The sequence below is a fragment of the Microtus oregoni genome, unplaced genomic scaffold, assembly GCF_018167655.1.
Source record: "Microtus oregoni isolate MIOR12 unplaced genomic scaffold, Mior012 000002F_ref0000024, whole genome shotgun sequence".
NCBI classification, from domain to species: domain Eukaryota; kingdom Metazoa; phylum Chordata; class Mammalia; order Rodentia; family Cricetidae; genus Microtus; species Microtus oregoni.
In genome coordinates this window covers 43,457,259-43,481,159 of record NW_024543061.1, presented here as the reverse complement: position 1 = coordinate 43,481,159, position 23,901 = coordinate 43,457,259, and the positions used below count along the sequence as shown (strand labels likewise).

Sequence of the window (23,901 nt, the reverse complement as noted above, 5' to 3'; positions counted from 1 at the left end):
ATGCCCCCAGTTAGTTCCTTGGGCAGCTGAGAAGAGGGAACCTGAAATGGCCCTATATCCTATAGCCATACTGATGAATATCTTGCATATCACCATAAAACCTTCATCTTGTGATGGATGGAGATAGAGAGAGACCCACACTGGAGCACCAGACTGAGCTCCCAAGGTCCAAATGAGGAGCAGAAGGAGGGAGAACATGAGCAAGGAAGTCAGGACCGTGAGGGGTGCACCCACCCACTGAGACAGTGGAGCTAAACTATTGGGAGCTCACCAAGGCCAGCGGGACTGGGACTGAAAAAGCATGGGATAAAACCGGACTCTCTGAACATGGCGAACAATGAGGGCTGATGAGAAGCCAAGGACAATGGCACCGGGTTTTGATCCTAATGCATGTTCTGGCTTTGTGGGAGCCTAGCCTGTTTGGATGCTCACCTTCCTAGATATGGATGGAGAGGGGAGGACCTTGGACTTCCCACAGGGCAGGGAACCCTGACAGCTCTTTGGACTGGAGAGGGAGGGGGAGAGGAGTGGGGGTAGGGGGAGAGGAGTGGAAAGAGGGGGAGGGAAATGGGAGGCTGGGAGGAGGCGGAAATTTTTTTCAAAAAAAAAAAAAAAGAAAGAAAGAAATAGATCGGGCGCCTCACACACAGCGATCTCATCTTTCCTTGCCTAGTCAAAGAATCCTAAAGTAAATCACAGTCTTGATCCTAACATAGTGGATGAGTGTAGCCAGCCACAGCACTCTGTACAAATTAAATAATATCACATGCAAAAAAGAAAGTATCTCTTCGAGCAGATGGGGGGGGGACTTGATCGGGGGAGGGGGAGGAAAATGGGAAGCGGTTGTGGGGACGAGGCAGAAATCCTTAATAAATAAATAAATTAAAAAAAAAAAGAAAGTATCCACTAGCTAAACAGTGTGTTTATCTGAAGAAGACCTGTATAATGTCACCACCAGATAGCAAGCCAATGTGAGTGGGAAAATCCCACAAGGCCTCACTCCTAGATAAAGAGCTATAGTTCATAGCTGTTGAGAGATGGAAAATCACTTGTCTTCCTCTCACATAGGTTGTCCAATGAATTCCTACTAATATTGTCCTATCCCAGTTGTCATTCCTGGACACAGGTACATATGAACAATGCTAAATTTACTCAATAGGTTGTGTATTCATATGTTCATATACTATGGGCATACACACACATAAAACAGGAAGAAGGCAAGGTCATAGATTTGCAATCGAGGGCAGAGTAGGAGTTAGACTTTGGGAGATGAGCTAAAAGTGATGTTGATGATGTTGATGTGGAGCTCATGTATTAAATTATAAAAAATAAATCAATAAAAATTTAAAATATCAACACCTCCATCTCTCTGGAATTAGAGGTGTATTTCTTTTCAAATAGCTCATAATAATAATCTTTAATGGCCCTCTCTATTACAATGAAGACTTTTGGTATAAATAGATCATTTAATTAAAGAAAAAGTAAATTCCCATTAATTTTCTATGCTAACTAATGAAGAATTAGGACAGAAAAAAGTAAACTCAATTAGGTACTCACCAGGGTGTTTGCTCAGTGCCAGCCCATAGGAGCTCTTGCCACATGTAAATTATGCTCTTACTCCAGGGTGATGCTGAGTCAATCATTCAAGAGAAACTACCTCTTAGAAAGGTTTCTGGGTCTGACAGTCCTGTGTGGGGATGGTCTATAGAGTTGGGGCACTACTGCAATATTCTATTTAGTTTCAGTTTCCATTATTTCTGGGTGGACATAGTGAGGTTTTACCATAATATCTTATCTTTATTATTAAAATTGCATTAATGAACAGTAGCTATCAGGAGTTTTAAGACTCATTTCGTAAAGTGTTGAATTCAACAAATATAAGTAGCAACTACTTGACAAAATACAAGAAAAAGAAGTAGAACTATCTGTGCCTTGAACACAGCACATAATGAAAAATAGAGTCAAGTAGTTGAATCCTTTGAAAGACATAAAAATTAGCATGCCACGAAGCATGAATCACAAATAAGTCTGGCTAGACAGTGGTCAGGGTGAGACAGGTTTCTCCTTGCCTGGAGAGGGGAAGCTCTGTGCTAACACTTATTGATCCCCTAAAGTGTTCCACAATGATCTCAGCAAGCCTCTAACACAGACAAAAATATCTGCATATTTTGGACAACAAACCTGATTTCAGAGTCTGAGAAGTCTGTGTGAGGGGCAAGAGCTAATGTTTATGGTTGATATTCCTAGTGAGGTAGGATGTCCGACACTTTGCAAAGGAGCCATTGAGACATTTTAACCTCGCCTATTAAAAAGCTTTTTAAAATGTTTGAAAGCATAATTAAGATAAATGTGCTGTAGTAGTGTGATATGTTCCCATTTTCATAATAATGTTGTTTTATATGCTCACTTTATTTCCAGATGAGTGAGTAGCTGTTACTAAGTGAAAAGACTAAGTTCTCCCTTTTTTATATGACTAAAAGCTTGTCCCGGTAGCACAGAGAGCCACAGTTAGATTTCAGATGTAATATTTTAGAATTGTCTTTAAAGTATGAATTCCAGTGATAATATGGTCTGTAACAACACCACTTTTTTTTTTCTGTTTCCCCATAAAAATCAAATTGGTGTTTATCCAGGCTGGCTACAAAGTCTCAGTTCTTTCTGCCCCAGTATAACACCTACAGATATTGTAGGCATGTATCATCACATTCAGTGCTCAGTTAGACTTTCAAAATGTGGTCATCACTTTTGTTTTGGAACTCTTTTCAACCTTATTTATGCGGTGAGATACTTACTTCTAAGAAAACAATAATAATCCCTTGTAATTCTACAAAAAGAAAGGATAAATAGATTTGTTAAGCTAGAGTTTTTGTGTCTATAGAATTATATATGTATATGAATATGTATAGGTGAAATAAAAGAAACCCTTAAAAGGTAACTATTTACTTCATTTTCTTTTTACATTAACTATGTTTAAAACTTCAGTGCTCTGCTGGATGGTGGTGTTGTATGCCTTTTATCCCAGCTCTCAGGGAGGTAGGGGCAGTCAGATCAATGTCTGTGAGTTTGAGGCCAGCCTGGTCTACAGAGTGAGTTCCAGGACAGCCAGAGCTATGCAGAGAAACTCTGTCTTGAAAAACACTAAAAACAAAACAAACAAAACAAAAGTTGGTGTTATAAATGTAATTAATATATAATCCAAGGGAGATGTGTGTGTGTGTGTGTGTGTGTGTGCTTACACGTTACTTTGATTAGATGGATGATAAGATGAGAAATTACAAAAACAAAATTACAAAGTATTTGTGATTTACTGATTGCTACCTAAAAGGGTATTTATTATTTGAAAGTGTCAGAACTAATTGTCAGATTGTTAATGAAGCATATCCTTTTATGACAATTAATTATTCTTGTTTGCTTTCCTAGGCTGTTTGATATTTTCTTTCTCTTTTTTAAGGATTTTCTTATTTATTTTATAAACAGTTTTCTGCCTCCATGTATGCCTACGGGCCAGAAGAAGGAACCAGGATGCATTATAGATGGTTTTGAGCCACCAGGTGGTTCCTGGGAACTCATGATCTCTTAAAGAGCAGCCAGTGCTCTTAACTTCTGAGCCATCCCTTTTAGCCCCCTGGTTGATATATTCAAATAACTGACTGTTATCAGTGCAATGAATATTATTAAGGAATAGAAGAGCTTGCACTAAAGGCAGCAGAGGAGCAAACTAGAGAGGGCCTAATATATGGAAGCATTGGATTTGCTAAAGATTGCAGTGTTTATTCAAAATAATCAAGAACTTGAGTTAATGCATGCCATCGTTCCTAAACAGACACAAGAGGTGGATGCAAAAAATAGAAAGAAAGAGAGGAGACCGCTGCATAGATTTAGAGCTTGGTTGAGCAGAATAACATATTAACATACAATTACAGCAAACATCTATATTTCTCGGAAAATATCTCCTTCACATCGAGGGTATATTTTTAACTGGTCCTTGAAAACGAATGTACCTAATGTAGTTGAGAGGAGGAGGTTAGGACATAGGTAAAGTTTTACATTTTGAATTACTCAGCATTGGAGATCGTACTCTCTTGTATGACCGAGAACACAGGCATATGCATATGCATGAGTATACATATATATCTGTTGAAGCTCTGAATAAGGACAATGAATGCAAATGTTAACATCAAGGCATTTGGGATTCATTTTAATAGTTTAGCAATTATTTAAAATTGAGTATCTGTTTTATGGAGAAAATGAAAGTCAATATTATAGGTAGAGGATGGATTGATTCAGAAGTGAGAGACCACAGTGAAGGAGAAAAGATAAAGCTTATATGTAATTATTGTGTAATATGAAAAGATAAACAGGACAGGACTTGGTAGCCTTGGAAGAGCATCTAAGTCTTGGTTCCATCACTTATTGTGATACGGTAGTCCAGTTCCAGAATATCTTTGAGCTATACTGCTCCAGAAAAGGTGAAATAATGCACTTTTATTAGAGCTTTTATGGAACACAAAGAAGATGATTTCAGAAAATATCTGTCACAATGACTCACAAATCCATCTGTCTATTAATTCCATATAATATGCCCACTTTATCAGGGTGAAGAAATATATACTCAGGACAGCGGAGATGCTAAAAGTGACAAAGCATGCTACAAGTACGCACACACACGCACATACACACACACACACACTCACATACACACACATGTATAATACCTGCAACATGAATTTATATAAAAAGGATTTTACAAAGCATTGATAAGGTTAGTAAGACATTTGGAGTGAAATAGAGAGGTTGTGTTTTATAGAACAGTGAACATGAACTGCGGTGATATTGTGAGTGAACAGGAAAAAGAGAAAGGTAGGTACCAGAGTTTATGCAGGAATTGTAACAAAAAGTATAAGTAAAAAGAGAACCTCAATTGCAGTAATCACTGTAGACAAGAAAGATGCAGTGTCAGTTTTCCCCTTTTTATCTAGAGGATATGCAGAGAGTGCAAGTTGAGTTAAAAATTTAGTAGACATATCACCTGTACAGACATGAGAATAGAAATTTGGTGCTTAAAGAAGTTTCAGGAAGAAGAGAAAGAAGGGCAGTGTTCACCTACTAGACATTTATGTATCAGGAAGTGTTTTAAATAATTTGTATAAGATATAATATTTATTCATTGTAGAATATAATTGCTGCTCTTATACTCAACTTACTCAAGATATTCTGTGTAGCCACAAGTTCCTAGTCAAAATAAGTGTGAACATTAGAAATGAGTTGTATGTAGGTTTGTCTCAATCAGAGTACAAAGACATGAGTTCAAACTCAGTTGAAACATAAATAACACAAAGAGATGGCCATTTATTTGAGGCTAGAGAGTGTTTAAGAAGTTAGGCTTGAGAGTCACTGGAAAGGTTGGCAGTCTTTTTTATGTTCTTTAAACTATTAAGGTTTTCTTTTTAAAATATGTCGTTGACAATTTAACATATGTAAATGATACTTTATGGTCATACTCACCCCTTGTATTCTTCTATCCATCTCCTACCACGAATCATCCAGTCCTACTGTCTTTGTTACAGTTCCATGTCATTTTAATCCCCCAGCCTTACCTAAACATAAGATTCCAGTTAAACCCACTAGCATAAGCACAGTTTGCTTCATTTTTAACATGCATGACTTGTGTGTGGGCAAAGCTGTGACAGAGGGGTGGACATGACTGTGTGTACCTAATCTCAGCTACTTAGAATTGCAAGACTCAAGGATCTCACGAATCCTCTGTGTTCCCAGTCAGATTGAGCAAGAAAGCTCCGCCCTGATTAAAATAAATAGATAGACATCTGTAGTAGAGAGAAGACATAGAAAGAAGTATGGTTTTGAAACTGCGGACTTAAAAGAAATTATGGAGTCTTAAGCATCACAATGGGCCCACCATTGACCTTGTAGTTGAATAATAGTTTATATCCTGCAAAATGCCTCCATATCTCTGTTGCCCAGAATCTTCTCTCGAACTCCTTGAGATGTTCAGAGGGTAGGGGTTTTCCACTGCATAGATGACAGACATTGTGATAAGCTGATATGCCTCTAGTTATAAAGTCTGGAAACTTAGCAGCTCAGATCTCAGACTCCCATACTCCTATTTTCTTATTTTTTTAATGAGTCACACTATGAGAATATTAAGCATTCTACAGTTTTGGCATCTGGAACTTAACTTTGGCCTGGTGAATTGTCATGATAGCCCAAGGGAAGTAAGATGATAGACACAAAGTCTGCTTTTTTAATAGATTCATAGGTTACCAGTACAATGTCAAGAGATAAGCAGTAAAGAAAATTAAACTTAATTTTAAAACTTACATGGCCAGAAATTTGGTTGAGTTCACAAAGGGATCATATGAAAGTATAGGAAGTAGGAAATGGATAGAATGAGAATAACTTTATTGATTTCAAGAAAGAGATCTGGCTGAAGTTAGGCCTGAAGATGATAAAGTTGTAATTTACCAATCCCAGTATTTATGCAATATGGACAAGTGTTTTGTGCCTGGAGAAACCCATGCAGTTTGCCACTCTGTGAAATTTTGTGACTAGGAACATGAATTACTAGAGAAATGTGACATTAGGTTTCTGTTCATGTGACCTGAAGTGCTTCATATATTTCTAGCTCCAGCTAATGTAAAAATGGGAGTAATAATTGAATAACATGAAAGAAGGGTCAGGGAAATAGAGAAAGGCAAGAGAAGTCTCCGTGTAATACAAAGAAAAACAGACATCAGCCCGGAGAAGAATGTTGGGGAGATGGAAAGAGGATGGCAAGAAATCTTAAAGCTATAGTAATTAAATCCAGGTAAGCAAAACCAAGTAAACGTGGCAAAAGGACTCAAATCTGTTGGTCTCCTTCTTAAAATTAAATAAAAAGTGATGAAATATGGTCAAATGAAAACCAGTAAAATGCACAGATCAAGGTTTAAAAGAAGAATTCAAAACACCACAAAACAATGTATCTTCCTTCTTTCTGAGTTCTGCTCTGTTGTTGGAGGCAACTCGTTCATTTCTGGCTGCCCAGAACTGAAATAATCACACAAAAATTATATTAATTGCAATACTGTTTGGCCAATAGCTTAAGCATATTTCTGGCTAACTCTTATATCCTAAAATAACCCATCTCTATTAATTTGTGTATCGCAACGTGGCTGTAGCTTACCGGGTAAAGTTCTTTGTGTTCTTTCAAAAGTAAATTTTTGAGGAGTACAGTTGGTGAATAAGTATATCTTAAAAGAGAATTTGTCAGACTGACTTACACAGATGAGTTGAGTAGTCCAGCAATGGTTGTTTGTACACTGGACAGACTGAGAATTGCTCTGAACATGAGTGTGGATATCTTACAACTGTTGTATCATCCTGGTGCTGACGGGCCAAAAAAAACTCCTAGGGAATCTGCTGATTCACAGTCCTCATTGGAAAGGCAGACACTGGATTCCAGTGTCAAGAGTCAACCATGGAAACAACAGGGTGACCCCACCAGCTGAGGGTGAAGGTGGGCAGCCAAAAGCCGTGCTGCATTCCCCCAGACCTCTTCTGGGCTGTCAGAAGGTGTGCACATCCATAGACCTACCCCACATTTTGTTCCTTAGTTGTTTCCAGACACATTCAAGTTTACAATCAAGGTCAACCATCTGGAGGTTTTCCTTTCTCTGGAGTCCCCTGGGGTCTCAGCAAAATAAAGAAAATCTTTCTGTACCCTGCATAATGTTAAGTTTTAAAGCTTCAACAAATGACTAATTGAGATACTTATTAACATATCAAAGATGAGCTGCAGCTGGCTGCCAGATTCTGCCAGCACCCCCTCAGTCTACTCCCTACCTGTCACAGTCTTAAGGGTTGGTATACCTTCCGCCTATTCTAAAGTTCTTCAACCCAGAAACCAGGCTGTGCTGCCCTTTCCCTACTGCTCTTCCCTGTATAACCTCCACCATTTTTGACAAATTCCCTTTTGGCCTTTTGGCTTCCTGGCCCTTTGCTGCCACTCCAGATTTTTCTCTCTTTCTTGTCTCTTTCCCTCACCCCCTCCTCATACATATATCTGGACACATATGGCCAGTCATGTTGGTATGTAGGCTCAATGGGTAAAACCAATTTCCTTGCAACCCTGAAAATCTTCAGTAGATGCATCAGATGAAATTACATTGGGTCTGAGTCCAGTCCCAAGTGGAAGTAGAAAATCAAGTAGAAAAGTAGCCCTCTGACTCCACTCATCTACCTAAGCATGGGTACAGCTCCATATACATACTACTGATGCATAAAATTGGAACGTTAGAAACCTCAGAGGTGTAACATTATGTAGTAGAAGAAAATAAGGATTGCTAGGTAAAAGATTCATAAATATATATTTGTATTGTATTTATATAGCTGATTTTCTGGAAGGCTTGATAAAGATATCAAATCATACCTCTTCCTGCATGCAAGCATTCTCTTGGGGTTCCTACGGAGAGATCTGAAGATCTGTCTTCAAGGAAAGAGAACATGTTGGTTTTCTTTCTGAAATATTTGTCTTCCTTTCTTTTTTTAAATAGATCTTGAAAATTTTAAAACCAGAATGAGAAGCACAGTATCTGTCCGTGAAGGTCAGGGGGTAGTCCTTCTCTGCGGACCCCCACCGCACTCTGGTGGTGAGTACTATTCCCTATTCTGCTTATCGTATGCGTGAGGTTCTAGTGCAAGACCTGCACTTCACACTCCAGAGTTGTTTCTGAGATTCACCCTGTGAAGCTGGATGACCAGCTTTAGGTACTCTTGGCTGAACTCAAACAAAACCCAATAACTTGTCCGGGCTCTGTGATTCTACCTCAAATCATCTTGATTTATTTCAGCTTTTGAAACAAATGTGTAAGTCTGGTGAGATTGGAGGTGAAGAAGGAAAGAAATCTCTTCAAATAACATGCATTAACCCTTAAGATGGGCGGAGTATTAGTGACTAATGTAAATAGAATACCTTTGTCGGTGCTTTATAATACAAGAAGACGGCCAAGGCCAGGTCAGATTTAAATGGAAAAGATGCGTGTAGATGGAAGTTTCTGTCTCACCCAGTCCCACAGCCATTCATTAAAAGATAAATCACAGAGGTTTATATTAATTATAAACTGTTTGCCCTATTGTACAAGATTATTACTAAGTAACTCTTATGACTTAAGTTATCCAATAATTCTTATCTATGTTTAGCTATGTACCTTTTCTCAGAAAGGCATTCTCATCTAGCTTCCTCTGTGTCTAGCTTGCAGCTGCATCTCTGTCTTTCTTCTTCCCAAGATTCTCCTAGTTTGGTTGCCTCACCTATACTTCCTACTTGGCTACTTGCCAATCAGTGTTTTATTAATCTATTATGAGTGACAAACCTTTACAATGTACAAGGGCGTTATCCCACAGCAGATATGCTTTTCACTAATACAGATCTCAGTGCTGAGACATAATCCATACCCACTGTCCTGACATACTGGTTCATCTATTGCTGGAGTATAGGCCTAAGCCAGCATTTATGCTCTGCCCAATGGCATAACACCAAGCTGCTTTGTAACAGGAAACAAAGTATCTGTTAAACACATGAACATGTTCCTGAAATGAAATTTTCCAGATTCAGAAATTTAATTTTTTAAAGAAATCTACCACTTCATTTTCCAAGGTTTAGTATTTAATGAATGTCCTAAGTACCAATAAGGCAGGCGCAGATTTTCCTAAAAAAAAAAAAAACTTAGAGATTTTCTTAGGGGGAAAAAAAAACTCTTTCATGTCAGTTGTTTCATCTCATGGTGATGACTGAGGGACATTAATTCTATAGATAGTGAGATCCAGGTCTCAGAGCACCTGCAGCTGTTTTGCAGGGTTTAGTTCTGTAAGCAATGGAGCCATTTCCAGAGTGCTCATGACTCTTGCTGGGGCCACTGAGCTTTTCTTCTCTGAAATCCCCACCATCTTCTCCAGACATAGAATTGTTCTCTTTCTCCACTCCTTTGTATTATTTTTGCTTACTTCATATTACTTTCATTTCCTCTTGGCTCTTTCTCTGTAATTAAAATGCTTAAAAGCATCATTTTTGGTGAGTAAAGCAACAATCATACATGATTCACCTTTCATATTTTCTCTTATTGGACCTAATGAAGTAAGCATGAAAAAGAAGTAATAATCATTAAAATATTACTTTTAATGACTTCCATTATTGTATTTTCCTTGGATATTAAGCTCTATGCTAGTAAAATGGTTTGCAGGAATTATCTGCAAGTGAGAGTTTCTTGGTCATATAGACGACAACGAGGCCTCACAGTCTATGGTAGAGTATAGGATTTCCTTCCCGGACAAGAGAGTAGAATTTTTGCCAGAAATGACTTTGTGACTTAAGATAAGAAGCAGACTTATCAGATATCCTTCTACCCAGCTTACATTCGAGTTGCAGTATAAGAGTTTTCAAAGTATTCATAAGAGGACAGATGGCCCATCAAGGCATTCAGAGCTGTAAGTAGTAAAACTGTGACCATGTTGCTCACTACTGGCCATGGTGAAATGCTTAGATGCTCTAAGCTATAATCTATAATCATTTTCCAAAGAAAATGACACAGGTGTTCTATAAGACCAGCCCGAGCCAAAGGCTTCTGTTATTTCAAAATTGGAAGTGGTGCATTGATATATGAGTGTAGCAATATGCCATTAGGAATTATTTTATCACTATGCTTATTTACCAGAATAATAGTAGTAGGTTTTCCACTGAGCCAATGACTTAACTAGATTCAGGTCCTTTGCATATATGGGTTCTATCTCATGGAATGGTCTTAAATCGAATTTTTTAAAAAGTGTTTGGTTACTCCCATACCATTGATGCTATTATTGTGTCAGTAGGCATATATTTCAAGCAGATTGTTACTAGAGCTCACAGCTCAGTGTTCTTAAGTAAATGAGATTTTTGTTTAATTTTTCTCCTCTAGTGCTTGTATAGAACATTCTAGCACTGTTGGTGCTGACCAGTATAGGCGAAACTTCCAGTTCAGTACAAGCTATATTTCTCCATGTTTATTACCATAAGTAAGTAGTTTCTTCAGCAATAGGATCTTATCAGCAAGTTGTAGAGGGTAATCAATAGCACTAGTAATAGCATCTAGTTTATGGAGATATATGGGACCTCTTTGTGCAACAACTCAAAGAAAATGTAACTCACTTCTGATACTAGTTTTATTTGGTAGCATATGTTTTCTAGTTGAGATATTCTCTCTCATGTTATATGGCAACTCCACTTAAATTACATATGCACACACACACAAACACAATGATATAATAAAGCTGCTACAGTAGTTTCATATGGGTATCACAATTCCCTTAGTGTTAGTTATCCCTCCCTACACTATACCATCTACCCTCTACACTGGCCTCCAATCTCCTAAATATTTTAATTCTCCTCTTCTGGTTTGCTTTTTTATCCTTTCAAGATTGGAAGCAACAGAGTTAAAGGTTTTGTTATCATTTCCATGTCTATCATTTGAAGAATAACATAGAGACCAGTACTAAGTAATATTTTATGGGAAGACACCCTTCCTGAGTTCACTCAAAGGCTGATTTGAGGCATGCTCCAGCACATTACATCTGGGACTTGCTTTTTAGTTGCAAATTAATTAATCTGAGTCTTGACATAAAGCAAATTCTAACCCAGTGTGTCTGGATGCTGTTTTTTCTAAGAGACTTTTCAGAGAAGATTCCACTGCTCGTCCACGAACCACTCAGCAGCAAAATTTTAACTGTCTTTTGCAGTTTGCAAAGTCCCTGGTGTTTTACCTGTTTATGGCATTCTGCCCTTAAGCCTTCTTTCTTACCTAGCTCTTTTTCTTGGCTTCCACTAGAATGTATTTTGCTCATTTTGACAAAATATTATGTCTCCACTGAGGTTAGCCCACCATCCACCTCACATTCAAGCTTGAAGCAATGTCCTTAAGGTACTCTTTGCCTTGATTTATTTCATTGTTTTGTGGCCTTCTAGGTCTCTAACCGATTTGTATATTTTTATTGTCTCATAAAACTCTTGTCTAAGTCCTAAGGCTGAAGTGATATAGCTAGCCATTTAATGATGATCCCAGAGTCCAAGAAATAAAAGGGACCATGATTTTAATTCATGACTCTTGATCCCAAAGGTATAATATGAAAACAAACATGGTCTCTAACATAGATTTAGTTTGTGTCCCATAATCAATAGAAAATGACTGAAAAGTTAAATTCCATGACACCTATGGGTATGGAGGCAAGTCATCATAAGTTTGGTGTTTTACTCCACAAAATCTATAAATGTATCGAATCTCCATGAACATGTTGTCATCCATAGTTCACAATGAGATGGAAATAGAAAGGCATGAAGAAACACTGGATTTCATGCATCATGCATTCTTTCATCATAGATGAATGACATGTAGTCCAAACGATCCTTGTTATACTCACAGTGCTGTCTCTGATCTTCTTGCAGAGAATCTTTGAGGAGTCAGGAGGATCATGATTGTAAAGCCATTGCTCATTTTGTAATTTTGAGGATATACCATCAGACCAAATACCAAAGTTTTTTGTTTGTTTACAATTGCTTTTGGCTTGGATCATAATAATGTCAGCATTATGATCAGAAATAACTACAGCTCTGCTACTTATTGACAGTAAATAATTACTCTTCTCTTTTTTGTTGTTGTTGTTCTTCCGTTTGTACCATTTCTCCCAATATTATTGGCCACAGTCAAGTTATAGTGAAACCTGTTGTTTGGACTTGTGATGCAGGTCAAGGGTAAACTCCTTGCTAGCATGTGGAAGATCCCAACACTGCCCAAAATTTTTTCTTGTGTTCATGAAATAAATTTCTAACTTTTCTGGCTTATTTGAACATGTCAATGGTTTTCTGTTTAAGAAGAGTGGGGAAACGAACTAACATAGCTAGTAAGTTTTTCATACTGCAACCTGAGTTACATTGATTGAGAGCCTTCATGCATTTATCTAATGTCATTAAAAAAATTATTCCCCCGGGCGATGGTGGCGCACGCCTTTAATCCCAGCACTCGTGAGGCAGAGGCAGGTGGATCTCTGTGAGTTCGAGACCAGCCTGGTCTACAGAGCTAGTTCCAGGACAGGCTCCAAAGCCACAGAGAAACCCTGTCTCGAAAAACCAAAAAAAAAAAAAAAAATTATTCCCCTTGTTGGAGGAAATTACAAATTTATCCTGGGTCTCCATATATCCATTGATCCACGGAATTGTTGTCATATGAGAAATTTCTTAATCTTTCCGGTATTTGGTCAGGCCTTCTGTCATTTTCAGATCATTACCTTTCTGCAGAACAATCCAGAATCTCTCTGAATAAAGAAAAAGTAATGCCCTAAGTTACATGGGTAATAGCAAGATGACAAACCAGAAATAAGACACTCAGCATAGATTTCCTATAAAGTAATTTTTAACCTACTTTCCAATAATATGAAATATTAATAATTAGTGCGATTTCCTTGTAGATGCTGGCCATCATAACATCATTAGACACTCAAGTGCATCATAAGGAAAATCATCATGTTATAAAAGGTCACAAGACTAAAATTCACAGGTTAATCAAGCTATTGCATGCACATATTTTAATGAAGAGTTGGTTTTACCCAGGGATGACAGGCAAAATTTATTGTGTATGGATAAGAGACTCAACGCAGTCCTAGCTTTTCATCAGCACTCTATTCTCTGCTGCAGTGCCATGATATACTTCATGCAGGCATTTGAACATTCAGTTCTGTAGAATGTCATCTACTTCCAACAACACAGCCTTTGGGATGCGAAAGGGAGGGTGTGAGGTGTCAAGCAGCAGGTAGTAGAGGCTGAAGCAACTTTGTGCTAAAAATTGCTGTATAAAGTGTTGGTGTGACCAAGGCGAGAACTGAAGCTGCACAGACAGATGGTGTGGGATTTATACCCTGTAGAGCAACATCTTTATAATAAAAGCATTCTTTTTCTCCCAAAATGAATGGGCCAAAATGTAAAAGTCATCTCAGATAGTTTAGATGACACCAAAGAGAAATTTTCATCTTTGTATAAATTTGTTAAGTTAGTGGAGATGTGAGTTTACCTATTGTAAACAGGTACATGATTCTAAACAATAAATTCCCAATAATTTTATTTGGAGTCGTACCTTCTCCTTGTTTTATGAACTCCAGTTTCCTAAGCTACAATGCTCTGTTTAAACCCAGTCACACCTGAAACAGAGCTCTGTTTAAATGTTAGAGCCAAAACATTTCTGAAAGTCATCACAGTTTTCCCATAAGCAGGGTGTAGACTTAGATCCCTTCAAAACTGGAGTCTTCTTTTGGCATCAATGTAGAAGACAATGCGGGATGCCTGGTAGCTGTGTCGTACTGTCACTGTCCTCATCCAAACAGAAACCGGAATTAAGAAGCTGATAATTGTCAGGTTATTAAGGATTTGTCATCTAAGCTACAGTTTATTGCCTCTAATCTATTGCTTCTAGCTAAATGGTAGGTAAACATATCAAGGCAAAGCAGTAGGGAATATACCTGTAGGTCGAATGAATAATATTTTATACATATATAAACATTTTATAAAAATTCTGTCAATTATGATGTGACCATTAATATTATTGAGAGCCAAAAATCCTAAGTGATCCTTAATAACATCCATATAAGTAGTTTTCCAAGTCAGTCGATATATCAGCCATAGCTGGAATCAAATGGATTATTCCAAAGCTTTTCATCCCTTAAGAAAAATAATTAGGATTAATAGACCTAATTGTTGCACAATCATTTTATAATTGGTAATGGAATCCTATGTTACTAAAAATTGCTTAACTGTAGAAATTATGAATTAAAATTATTCATTGAGTTATCTAACCTTCCTTTCCTTCTTTCCCTCTTTCCTTCTTTACATCCATCTATTTATCTGTCACTCTGTCCATTCATTCATTTTATTTTCATTGCTTTACAGATGAATCTAACAAATAACTGAGTATGTTCACCATACTATACATCTTAGATCAATTTACTGTTCATCTAAAAATACTTGTTATTAGGTAGAGGAAAGCCTATGCGCTCACTGGCAATAAACTTGATTGGGATATATGCAACTCAATTGTTAAGCCCTATCCATAGCCAATCCCTAAGTATAATTTAGTGGGCTCATGTTTCAGAATATTGGATGTTACGGGAGGTCCTCCCACTCCTCCAGCCTATCGCCGCTGAGATACTAGCCTATTGGGGCGTGGTCTCTCTCCCTTTAAAAAAGCGGCCACTTCCCTCTCCTCTCTCTCTTCACTTCCTGCTTTACCGGCGACTAGACTCCCTTCCTGGTTGCGCAGAAGGCTGACGGTGATCTGTAAGTTTTTTCCCCTTTAAATAAATACCAGCCTATTAATCATAATTCCAAACTGGTGTGGCATTGTTTATGACTTACGCCTTCAATTGAAAGTTAATTTTGAGTTTCCATATTCTCAAGATGTTGGGACACATGGGAGTAACAAAGGTGCTCCAGCTTGTAACTAAGTGGCCCTGGAATGACTGTAACAGTGCTGATAGTCAGGATCATATTGCATCGATTTAAAGAAATGAGTGATGCTATTTGTTTAACATTGGCAAATTGAAGCTCAAGGTGGTTGTATAATTTATACTTAGTCATACAGCAAGACATTTCAGCTTCAGATGTAGAACTAATACATTTTAAAATTGAAAATACATAAATTTTCTTATACACATATAAATTGCAGCCACTGAAAGTTTGTCAATGTTGTTTTTCTCAAATTACATTTTTACAACCTTCAAATACTCTTGATAGGTCTAACTATAATATTTTAAAGCACTATCTTATACAAACACACACAAACATACCAGGTATGTATAGAAGTCATAAACTAGGCTGAAAATAGATCAATGGATTCTACATCTCAGATTTGGATTATGTTCTATTTTGTAATTTGGAACAAGTTGCCTAAATTCTGTGTCCCTTTTTTCTTGTGAGCAGGTAAGTCACAATCCATCCTGACATGGTCATTGTGAGAATTTAAAAAGGCAACATACATAAATTATTTATTTCTATCATATTTATACATATGCCAATATACCACAGTTCCAATGTAGTTATCATTTAGCAAAGCATAAAATTAAAACTGTTTCATGCGAATCTTTAAAGAAGTTTAATTATGTTGTCTTCTAGTATGCCAAAAGTTTTTCTTGACTGAAATTTTATCCCAAACTTTGGACAACATCATTCCATATTAACCATGTTTCTATTCTATTTGAATTTTCTTGCTTTTGTTTGTTGGCTTTTAAAGCAAGATTTCAAAACAATAACAAGTATGTTATACTTTTTCCTCAGCCTTCCCAGCCCTGGGATTACAGGCATGCACCAAAATGTTCCACCAAGACTTGCTTTTTAGGATAAAGAACTATGACTACAGATACAGGAAATAGGATGCCTTGAGATGTCCACACTGTGGCAACATCAGTGATAAGCCAGACATTCTCCTTGGGCTCCCTTATCCCTTTAAGCAGAACCCACAGCTAGCATTTTCTACCTGACTTCAGGTGAAGAAGTACTTCTGTCACAAGCTGGGCAAATTAGGGGTTTTAGCCAGGGCATTTGGTATTTGACTTGAAAGCATACAATTTTGAACTTGGAAAAGTAGAATAGTACTACTCATTAGGCATCATAGCATTAGGCTGATGCCCAGGAGTGAGAGATACAACCCAGTAGAGGCAGATAATAACCGGTGGAATAAATAAGGACCGAGGAACCAGGATTATTTACAATAACTGTTTACTCACATGCCACATTCTCATTCTTGTTGTGGGCAGTGTTTGTGTGCATATGAATGCATATGTGTGTTTCTGCTAACAAAATGGATATAACAAGAGTAGGAATTTTAACACAAGAAATAAAGAAATTTCAGTTCCACTTTTTGACAACTCCCCTAGCATCCTTTAATTAATGTTATGAAAATGTCTGAGATAATCAAAGAAGGGATCGTGAGAGGGAATCTTAAGGAACTGTATATTTATTGATTCCTCTGTACACTCTCGATTTCTGTCAATGTGAGAATCTCTTATATTTTTTATTGTGAACCTAGACATTAATAGCTGAGCCATCTCTCCTTCCTGATCTCCTCAGATTGCCAACATGCCGTTAACCTGGCCAGTCTCCATACATCTTCTAGGTACAGCCAAACTGCAGACTTCCCCTCACACTACGACCTCACATCCTTCTAATGTCTGATAGAGGATGGCTACAAATTTATTTTCTCACTCTCTGAAGGCAACTAAGTTCTTCTTACTTTCCTTTCTCCCACTCACAGGCCAAAATCTGATTAAGCCTGAAATCCTTCAAAAAATTACATGGAGGTAAATTAGGAGTTTGAATGCACAGATAGAGAAATAGTTCTTCAAAAAGAGTTTATCTTAAAGCTTGGACTTTGTTGAAGGAGCTGCAGGCTGGCATTCCAGCCACCCAGCTCCCGGCTGCCTGGCTAGCTCATGCCCCACAATAACAACACACAAATTGTATTCATTTAAACACTGCGTGGCCCATTAGCTCTAGCTTCTTACTGGCTAATTCTTCCATCTTGATTACTTATTTCTATTAATGTGTGTAGCACCCCAAGGTGTGCTTACCAGCAAGATTCTAGCCTATGTCCATCCTGGGTCAGAGCTTCATGGCGTCTGCCCCAGAGAGCAGAGCTATGGAGTCTGAGCTCACTTCCTCTTCCTCCCAGCATTCTGTTCTGTTTACTCCACCCACCTATGCTTTAACTTATGAGGCCAAGCAGTTTCTTTATTAATTAACCAATGACCTTCCCACATCAGGACTTCTGGATGATGATGATGATACCTCTTTAAAAAAGGTTGTGAATTTAGTGTCTCTCATATATAATAAAGCTTTGTGTCTTAGCACTGCACCACAGAATTGAGGAGAAACATAATGTTATCACCATGTCAGAGGTAAAAATTACATTTTATATTAGCCAAGAGAAAAGATAAAGTAATAATTACTTTGTAATTATATTAATATAATTATTTATATATGAAATATTTATATATGTCATAGCATATGTGTAGAGATGAGTCTACAAATTTTGGATGTTGTTTCTTTCCTTCTACCATGTGTGTCTTAGGGATAAAACTGTCCTTGATGATGGAATTCAGTTTGTCCATCAAATTCTGGTTATAAGGCTTGTTTCCAGGTACCATTACCCACTGAATCATTTTGTTGGCTTGATCTTTGTGTTTGAATCAAGTCTAGAGAACCTGTATGAATAAGGAAACCTGAAAACTCATTAGCTTAACTTGAAGGGTGCATCTTACCCAGATCCATCTAAATCAAATGCTTCTGACCTTGCATGCCCTTCATTTATTTATACTCTTCGACCTAGACAGACTGCTTGAAGATGGGAAAACAGGGAAAAGAAGAGAGGAGTGAGACTTTTAAATAGGCCCGACTTGAACTTCACTTATATGCAAGCATTATTGTTATAGTTCCCTAACTAGGAGCTAAGGAGTTGAAGTTATTGACTAAGTTTGCTGATGTCCTCGACCTAAGAGGAAGTGGAACTGAATTGTTACAACGATCCAGCTTCTGCAGCTTTTAAGTAGCCAGTCCATGGATATAAGTAAGTGCTCTGGACTCTTGCGGACACACTTTAACCTGTGTTAAAGGCAATGTTCTGTGACTTTCAGCAGATGCCTCCTACAGCCGTTCAGAAGACATGCTAAAAGCATGTTCTGTAGGCCCAGTCCTTAGGTTAGACCGCACAGTATGGTGTCTTTTCTATAAATCTGCATTATTCACCCATGACTCAGGGGAATTATGATCCAGTTTTTTTTTTTTTTTTTGCCACACCAGCCGTCCTTTGTCTTTGTCTTCAGGCCACATGATTATAAAGTTTCTGAGGAAGTTTAGGATTAGAAGTGTTTTAGTAAGTGAATTAGAGTAGACAATTTAGACTTAAACAGCAAAGTGGACTCCTTTGCATAGAACATCCATGCTCTTTTATTTCTAAGCCAGGTAATTCCCAGTCAGCAGAATGTTTTCTTCACTAACCTCACCTGAATTGGAGACCTACATTCCTTATGTACCTCCTGATGTAGCTGACATTTTCCGGGCAGGCTTCCATCTGCTCAGGAGTGGAGTGGCAGACAGATACCCAGTTGTGACCCACGTCAGTATGTTCTCATCTCATTTCCCAGCAGTTGAATAAATTCGACTAGCTCTGGTCCTCATAGGCACCAAATTGGCACTTTGTCTGGAATAGTTAGGATTTGTGTCCTGTTGTATCTGTATTTGTTGAATCTAAAGGAATGGAGTTTGTCTAAAATAAAAAACAAGAGCAATATGTTAGGGATGGAGCTTCAAAACTGATCTTAATCTATTTTAGACCTTCATTTTATTTCTTTTAAAAAATACTATTTTGTTATTAAACTTTGGTGGGAACCTAGGCCGTTTGGATGTTCACCTTACTAGACCTGGAAGGAGGTGGGTGGTCCTTGGACTTCCCACAGGTCAGGGAACCCTGATTGCTCTTCAGGCTGATGAAGGAGGGGGACATGATCGGGGGAGGGGGAGGGATATGGGAGGCAGTGGAGGGGAGGAGGCAAAACTCTTTAATAAATAAATAAATAAATTTAAAAAATAAAAAATAAAATAATAAATCATCAGGTGAAATATGTTTTAATAAAGATTTCCATATTCTGTTCATAAGCCTATTTATAAGAAGTACATAATTACCACCACATTTTTGCGGGGGTCTACAGAATTTAGCAAATTAGTGTAAACAAACGGCACACTATATTTACATTTTAAATCATTTATTTATTTCCCATTAAAACAAAAAAACAGCCGGGCGATGGTGGCGCACGCCTTTAATCCCAGCACTCAGGAGGCAGAGGCAGGAGGATCTCTGTGAGTTCGAGACCATCCTGGTCTACAGAGCTAGTTCCAGGACAGGCTCCAAAGCCACAGAGAAAACCTGTCTCAAAAAAAACCAAAAAAAAAAAAAAAAAAAAAAGAAAGCTATTAAAACAAAAAAACAGATAAGGACTCAGATATGTCAAGTATATCAAGTTGTCCTTCAACTTGATATGTAGCTTAGGATATTTTTTTAAAAAAATAGATATTTATTTCATAAGATATATTCTGATACTCAATGACATTGAACTTCTCAGTTTCCTGCCGCTACTTCTGAGTCCTATGGCTTTTTTAGTTTTGTTTTATTTTTTCAAGACAGGGTTTCTCTGTAGCTTTGGGTCCTGTCCTGGAACTAGATCTTGTAGACCAGGCTGCCCTCGAACTCACAGAGATCCACCTGCCTCTGCCTCCCAAGTGTTGGGATTAAAGGCATGTGCCACCACTGCCCAACTTGAGTGCTAGGATTTTAGGTGTATATCAGCATATTAGGCTTATGACATGCTAAGTATTGAACTTTAGAGTTTGTGGATGCTAGGCAAGCATTCTTCCAAGTGATCCACATTGCCACTCTTATTAGCATTTATTAAACATAGAAAACATAGCTATTTTGAGTTAAGGGGTTTTTTGATTTTTTTTTTTTTGTCATGTATCTATCTTCTTAGCTGGTTCTAATTGGTACCATGTTTTTCTGTTAATAGGTTGTAAGTTCACTAGAGACACAATTGCATTTTACATATTTCACAGAGACACTTTCACTATAGATATAAAATTTTCTCTGTTATTCATTAGCATCTGGTCATGGTCCAGTAACAAGTGATTCCAAGGTCCTACTGTGTTAGTATAGCAAAGGTTGTTTCCTTTTATGTCTCCTGAATCTGAGCATTAGCTGCCATTGAACTCCTTGTGACTCGTCCTAGTTTTAGTTCTTGTGCTGGGATAAAATACCTTGAAAAAGCAACATCAAAGAAAAGTAATTTTAGTCAGTGGCTTTACAGTCTCAGATAACAGTCTACCTTTGCAAAGAAGTCAAGGTAATAGAAACTTGAAGAAACTTCACATCTCTGAACAACAGGAAGAATCAATGTATGCATGTCTACTACGCCACTCCTAAACAAACCAGGCCCTTCCCCAGGGAATGGTGTCACCCACAGTAGGCTGAGTCTTTCCATATCAATTAACATAACAGGCAAAACAAAGTCCCTGATAGACGTGGCCACTGGAAAACCTGATCTCTCTGAGACTACTTTCCAGGTGACTCTACAAAGTGGACAATTAAGAATGCCAGGCTTTGTTGGCTCCCCAAGGGAGGTCTTACCCCCTCTAATGCATGGATAGGGGTGGGGTGGGGGAAACTGGTGGCAGAGGCAGAAGAAGAAGAGGAAGGGGGAACTATGAGTTGTATGTAAAATGAAAAAATAAATAAATAAATAAAATAGTCTAACTATAATGTGGCTTTCTGTTCTTGTTTTTATAAAGATTTATTCTTGCTTGAAATGTCATTTTAACGAGAAGAGAAAATTGTCTAAAAGGCTTCTACACTTCAACAACTGTCTGTGGATCATTCTGGTTCCCTTTTCTCTTGTCAGAATAACTCTTTCCCAAGTGATGACCAAAGAGGCCTCAAAATGCCTTGTCCTAAAGATAAATAGCAAGTACTTTATTCTCTATAATAATAAACATAACCCTAGAATTTCCTTCAATGTATCAGGATTAGACAGATTTATTGTTAACAGATTACTCCATCCAAGGAGATCATGTGTTGCTCTTCTCCATCTGGTTAATGCCATGAAGAAAGTACCTTTTGGAGCTAGAGAAATGGCTAAGGGATTAAGAATGCTCATTGTTTTCTGCAGAGAATCCAAGTTCAGTTTCCAACATCCATGTAACAGATCCCAAAGCATGGAAGCTACATTTATAGACATTGTGATGTCATCTTCTGGCATCTGTGAGAATTGTACCTATATGCATGCAAGTAAGAAAAGTAAATAATAAAAATTATATTCTTTAAAATTTCAAGAAAAGGCAGAAGCTATTCGTTGGTCAGCTTGTCAAAAGAGTTTTCAAAAGTTGGATCAAGCAAAGCATGATTTAAAGGTATCTCTAGCCTGTACAGTGTAGTTATAAGTCTTTCTTTCAAGAGTATTTAATTAATTCTAACTTTAAAAGGGGAATAACCCTCATAATAATAGACGTTATTAAGGAATACAGTCACAGAGACATCTAAGTTTGTTTATAGTCTTCAAAATATACTTTTATTAAATGTGGGAGTACATAAAGTAATTCCCAACAAGGCCAATTAAAGTAGTTCATTATAGGATCTTGGAGGCCTGCAGTACCAAACAGGAGTATCTCAACCCTTCTGGAGTTTTCCAAATTTGTTTTACATACTTCTCAGAACTAATTAAGCATCTCTCCTTTTTGGCCTAACTTACATCATTACTTTTCTTTAGCAAATGTTTTATGTCCCCATAGCGAGACTAAATCAGTCTGCTAAATACAGCAAAGTTGTGGGAGAGTAACAACTGGGGACTTAATATGTATAAACACTGATTCTGTATTGTTTGCTATTGATTTTATCTAGAGAAAGATGAATTGGAAAGTTAAATGACATATTAAAGCCAAGTTCATATATACAAATGAACCATATATATGGCTCTTTTTGCTTTGGGGAAATTTTATGTAAGTCTAGGAAAGTTTTGAGCTTTTCATGTCATTCAGGATTGTAACCAGCTCCTTGGCAGGCTGATTCAAGTAGAGTGTGAGTTGAAAGCTATTCTAGGATACACGGTGGAGCTCAAAATCAGCCTGGTCATCTTCATCAGCCCCTGAATTAAGCTAAAAACTGAAAAGAAGTCTGAGAATATAATTATGTCTGTTGTAGAGTTATTGCCTACCATACTGGAGGCTTTGGTTGAATACCCAGCACTGAAAAGTTTTTCACACACAGGAGAGGGAGAGGAAAGACAGAGAGAGAGACAGATGGAACAAAACAGAAACAGAGGTAGAAAGAGACAGAGAGACTGAATGAGAGAATAAGAGAGAGAGAGACAGAAACAGAGAGAGTGTGTGTTTTATTTCTAGAATACTTAGTATCTCTAGTCCCATTACAGTGACTGCAGATAGTGTCCATTTTGAGGCCTGTGTATTTATAAAATTCTCTTTGAATTTCTTTTTTCACACCTTTTCATGTATCCTTGGCAATACACTACACCTATCATGTTACACTCAATGTTGCTCTGCACATCCTCCACACCAGGATTCCGGTGAGTGGATTGGTGTATTAAGTAGGAGCAGTAAAGGTGCAAGTTCTGTGCTCTGCAGACTCTATTTTCTCTGATGCCTTTACAGTCTCATCAGTCTGCACTATCCAAAGTCACCGTTTGGGTCCTAGTCACCAGGATTTTTTTTTATTGTTGTTAATAGTTCTTGTTAATGTTCTAGTTAATAGTGAGAGATTTAATAGAAAAGTATACATACTATTTTTTCATCTGTTCTAAAATTACTAGAGAAAACTGTTTATTTCTCAGAACTTTTTTTTTTTGGACAAGGTTGACTCTCTATATCTGAAGAGAGAAATATAGATGTAGGCATTCTCCAAAGAGGAGACAGCCTTTGTTCACAGAGTATTGCAGGACAGAGGAGCTTAGAAATCTGCAGAGAGGATGTGACTACCTAGCAGAAGATGGACTATAGCATTCACTTTCAAAATACACTATGAAGAGTTCTGTACCTTTATGCCACTAGTGGTACAACTTTCTCAAGTATTTTAAATATCATATTCCATACATGTTTTATTTAAAGATATAATTATGTACTGAGGTACTACAAATGAAAATTGAAGCATAAAGGAAGAATAAAAAGGAGGTAGGGAGGGAATAAAGGAGACAAGAGGGAGAGAGGAGACAAGAGGGCTCTTTTCTGTTCATCTGAGAATAGGCCTATGTGTTTGCCTGAATTAGTTCAGAATGAGCTTAACA

At 37.6% G+C, this 23,901-nt stretch overlaps 1 protein-coding gene across 4 annotated transcripts in view; it reads left to right on the top strand.

The window, feature by feature from the left end:
• Positions 1-23,901, top strand: part of Cntn3 (contactin 3) — a 396,565-nt gene that overhangs the window by 207,586 nt on the left and 165,078 nt on the right. For all 4 annotated transcript variants that reach the window (XM_041639553.1, XM_041639546.1, XM_041639547.1 and 1 more), the window contains one exon: positions 8,553-8,648. In XM_041639553.1, the coding sequence (XP_041495487.1) occupies positions 8,553-8,648 (96 nt within the window). The remainder of the gene's footprint in view (positions 1-8,552; positions 8,649-23,901) is intronic.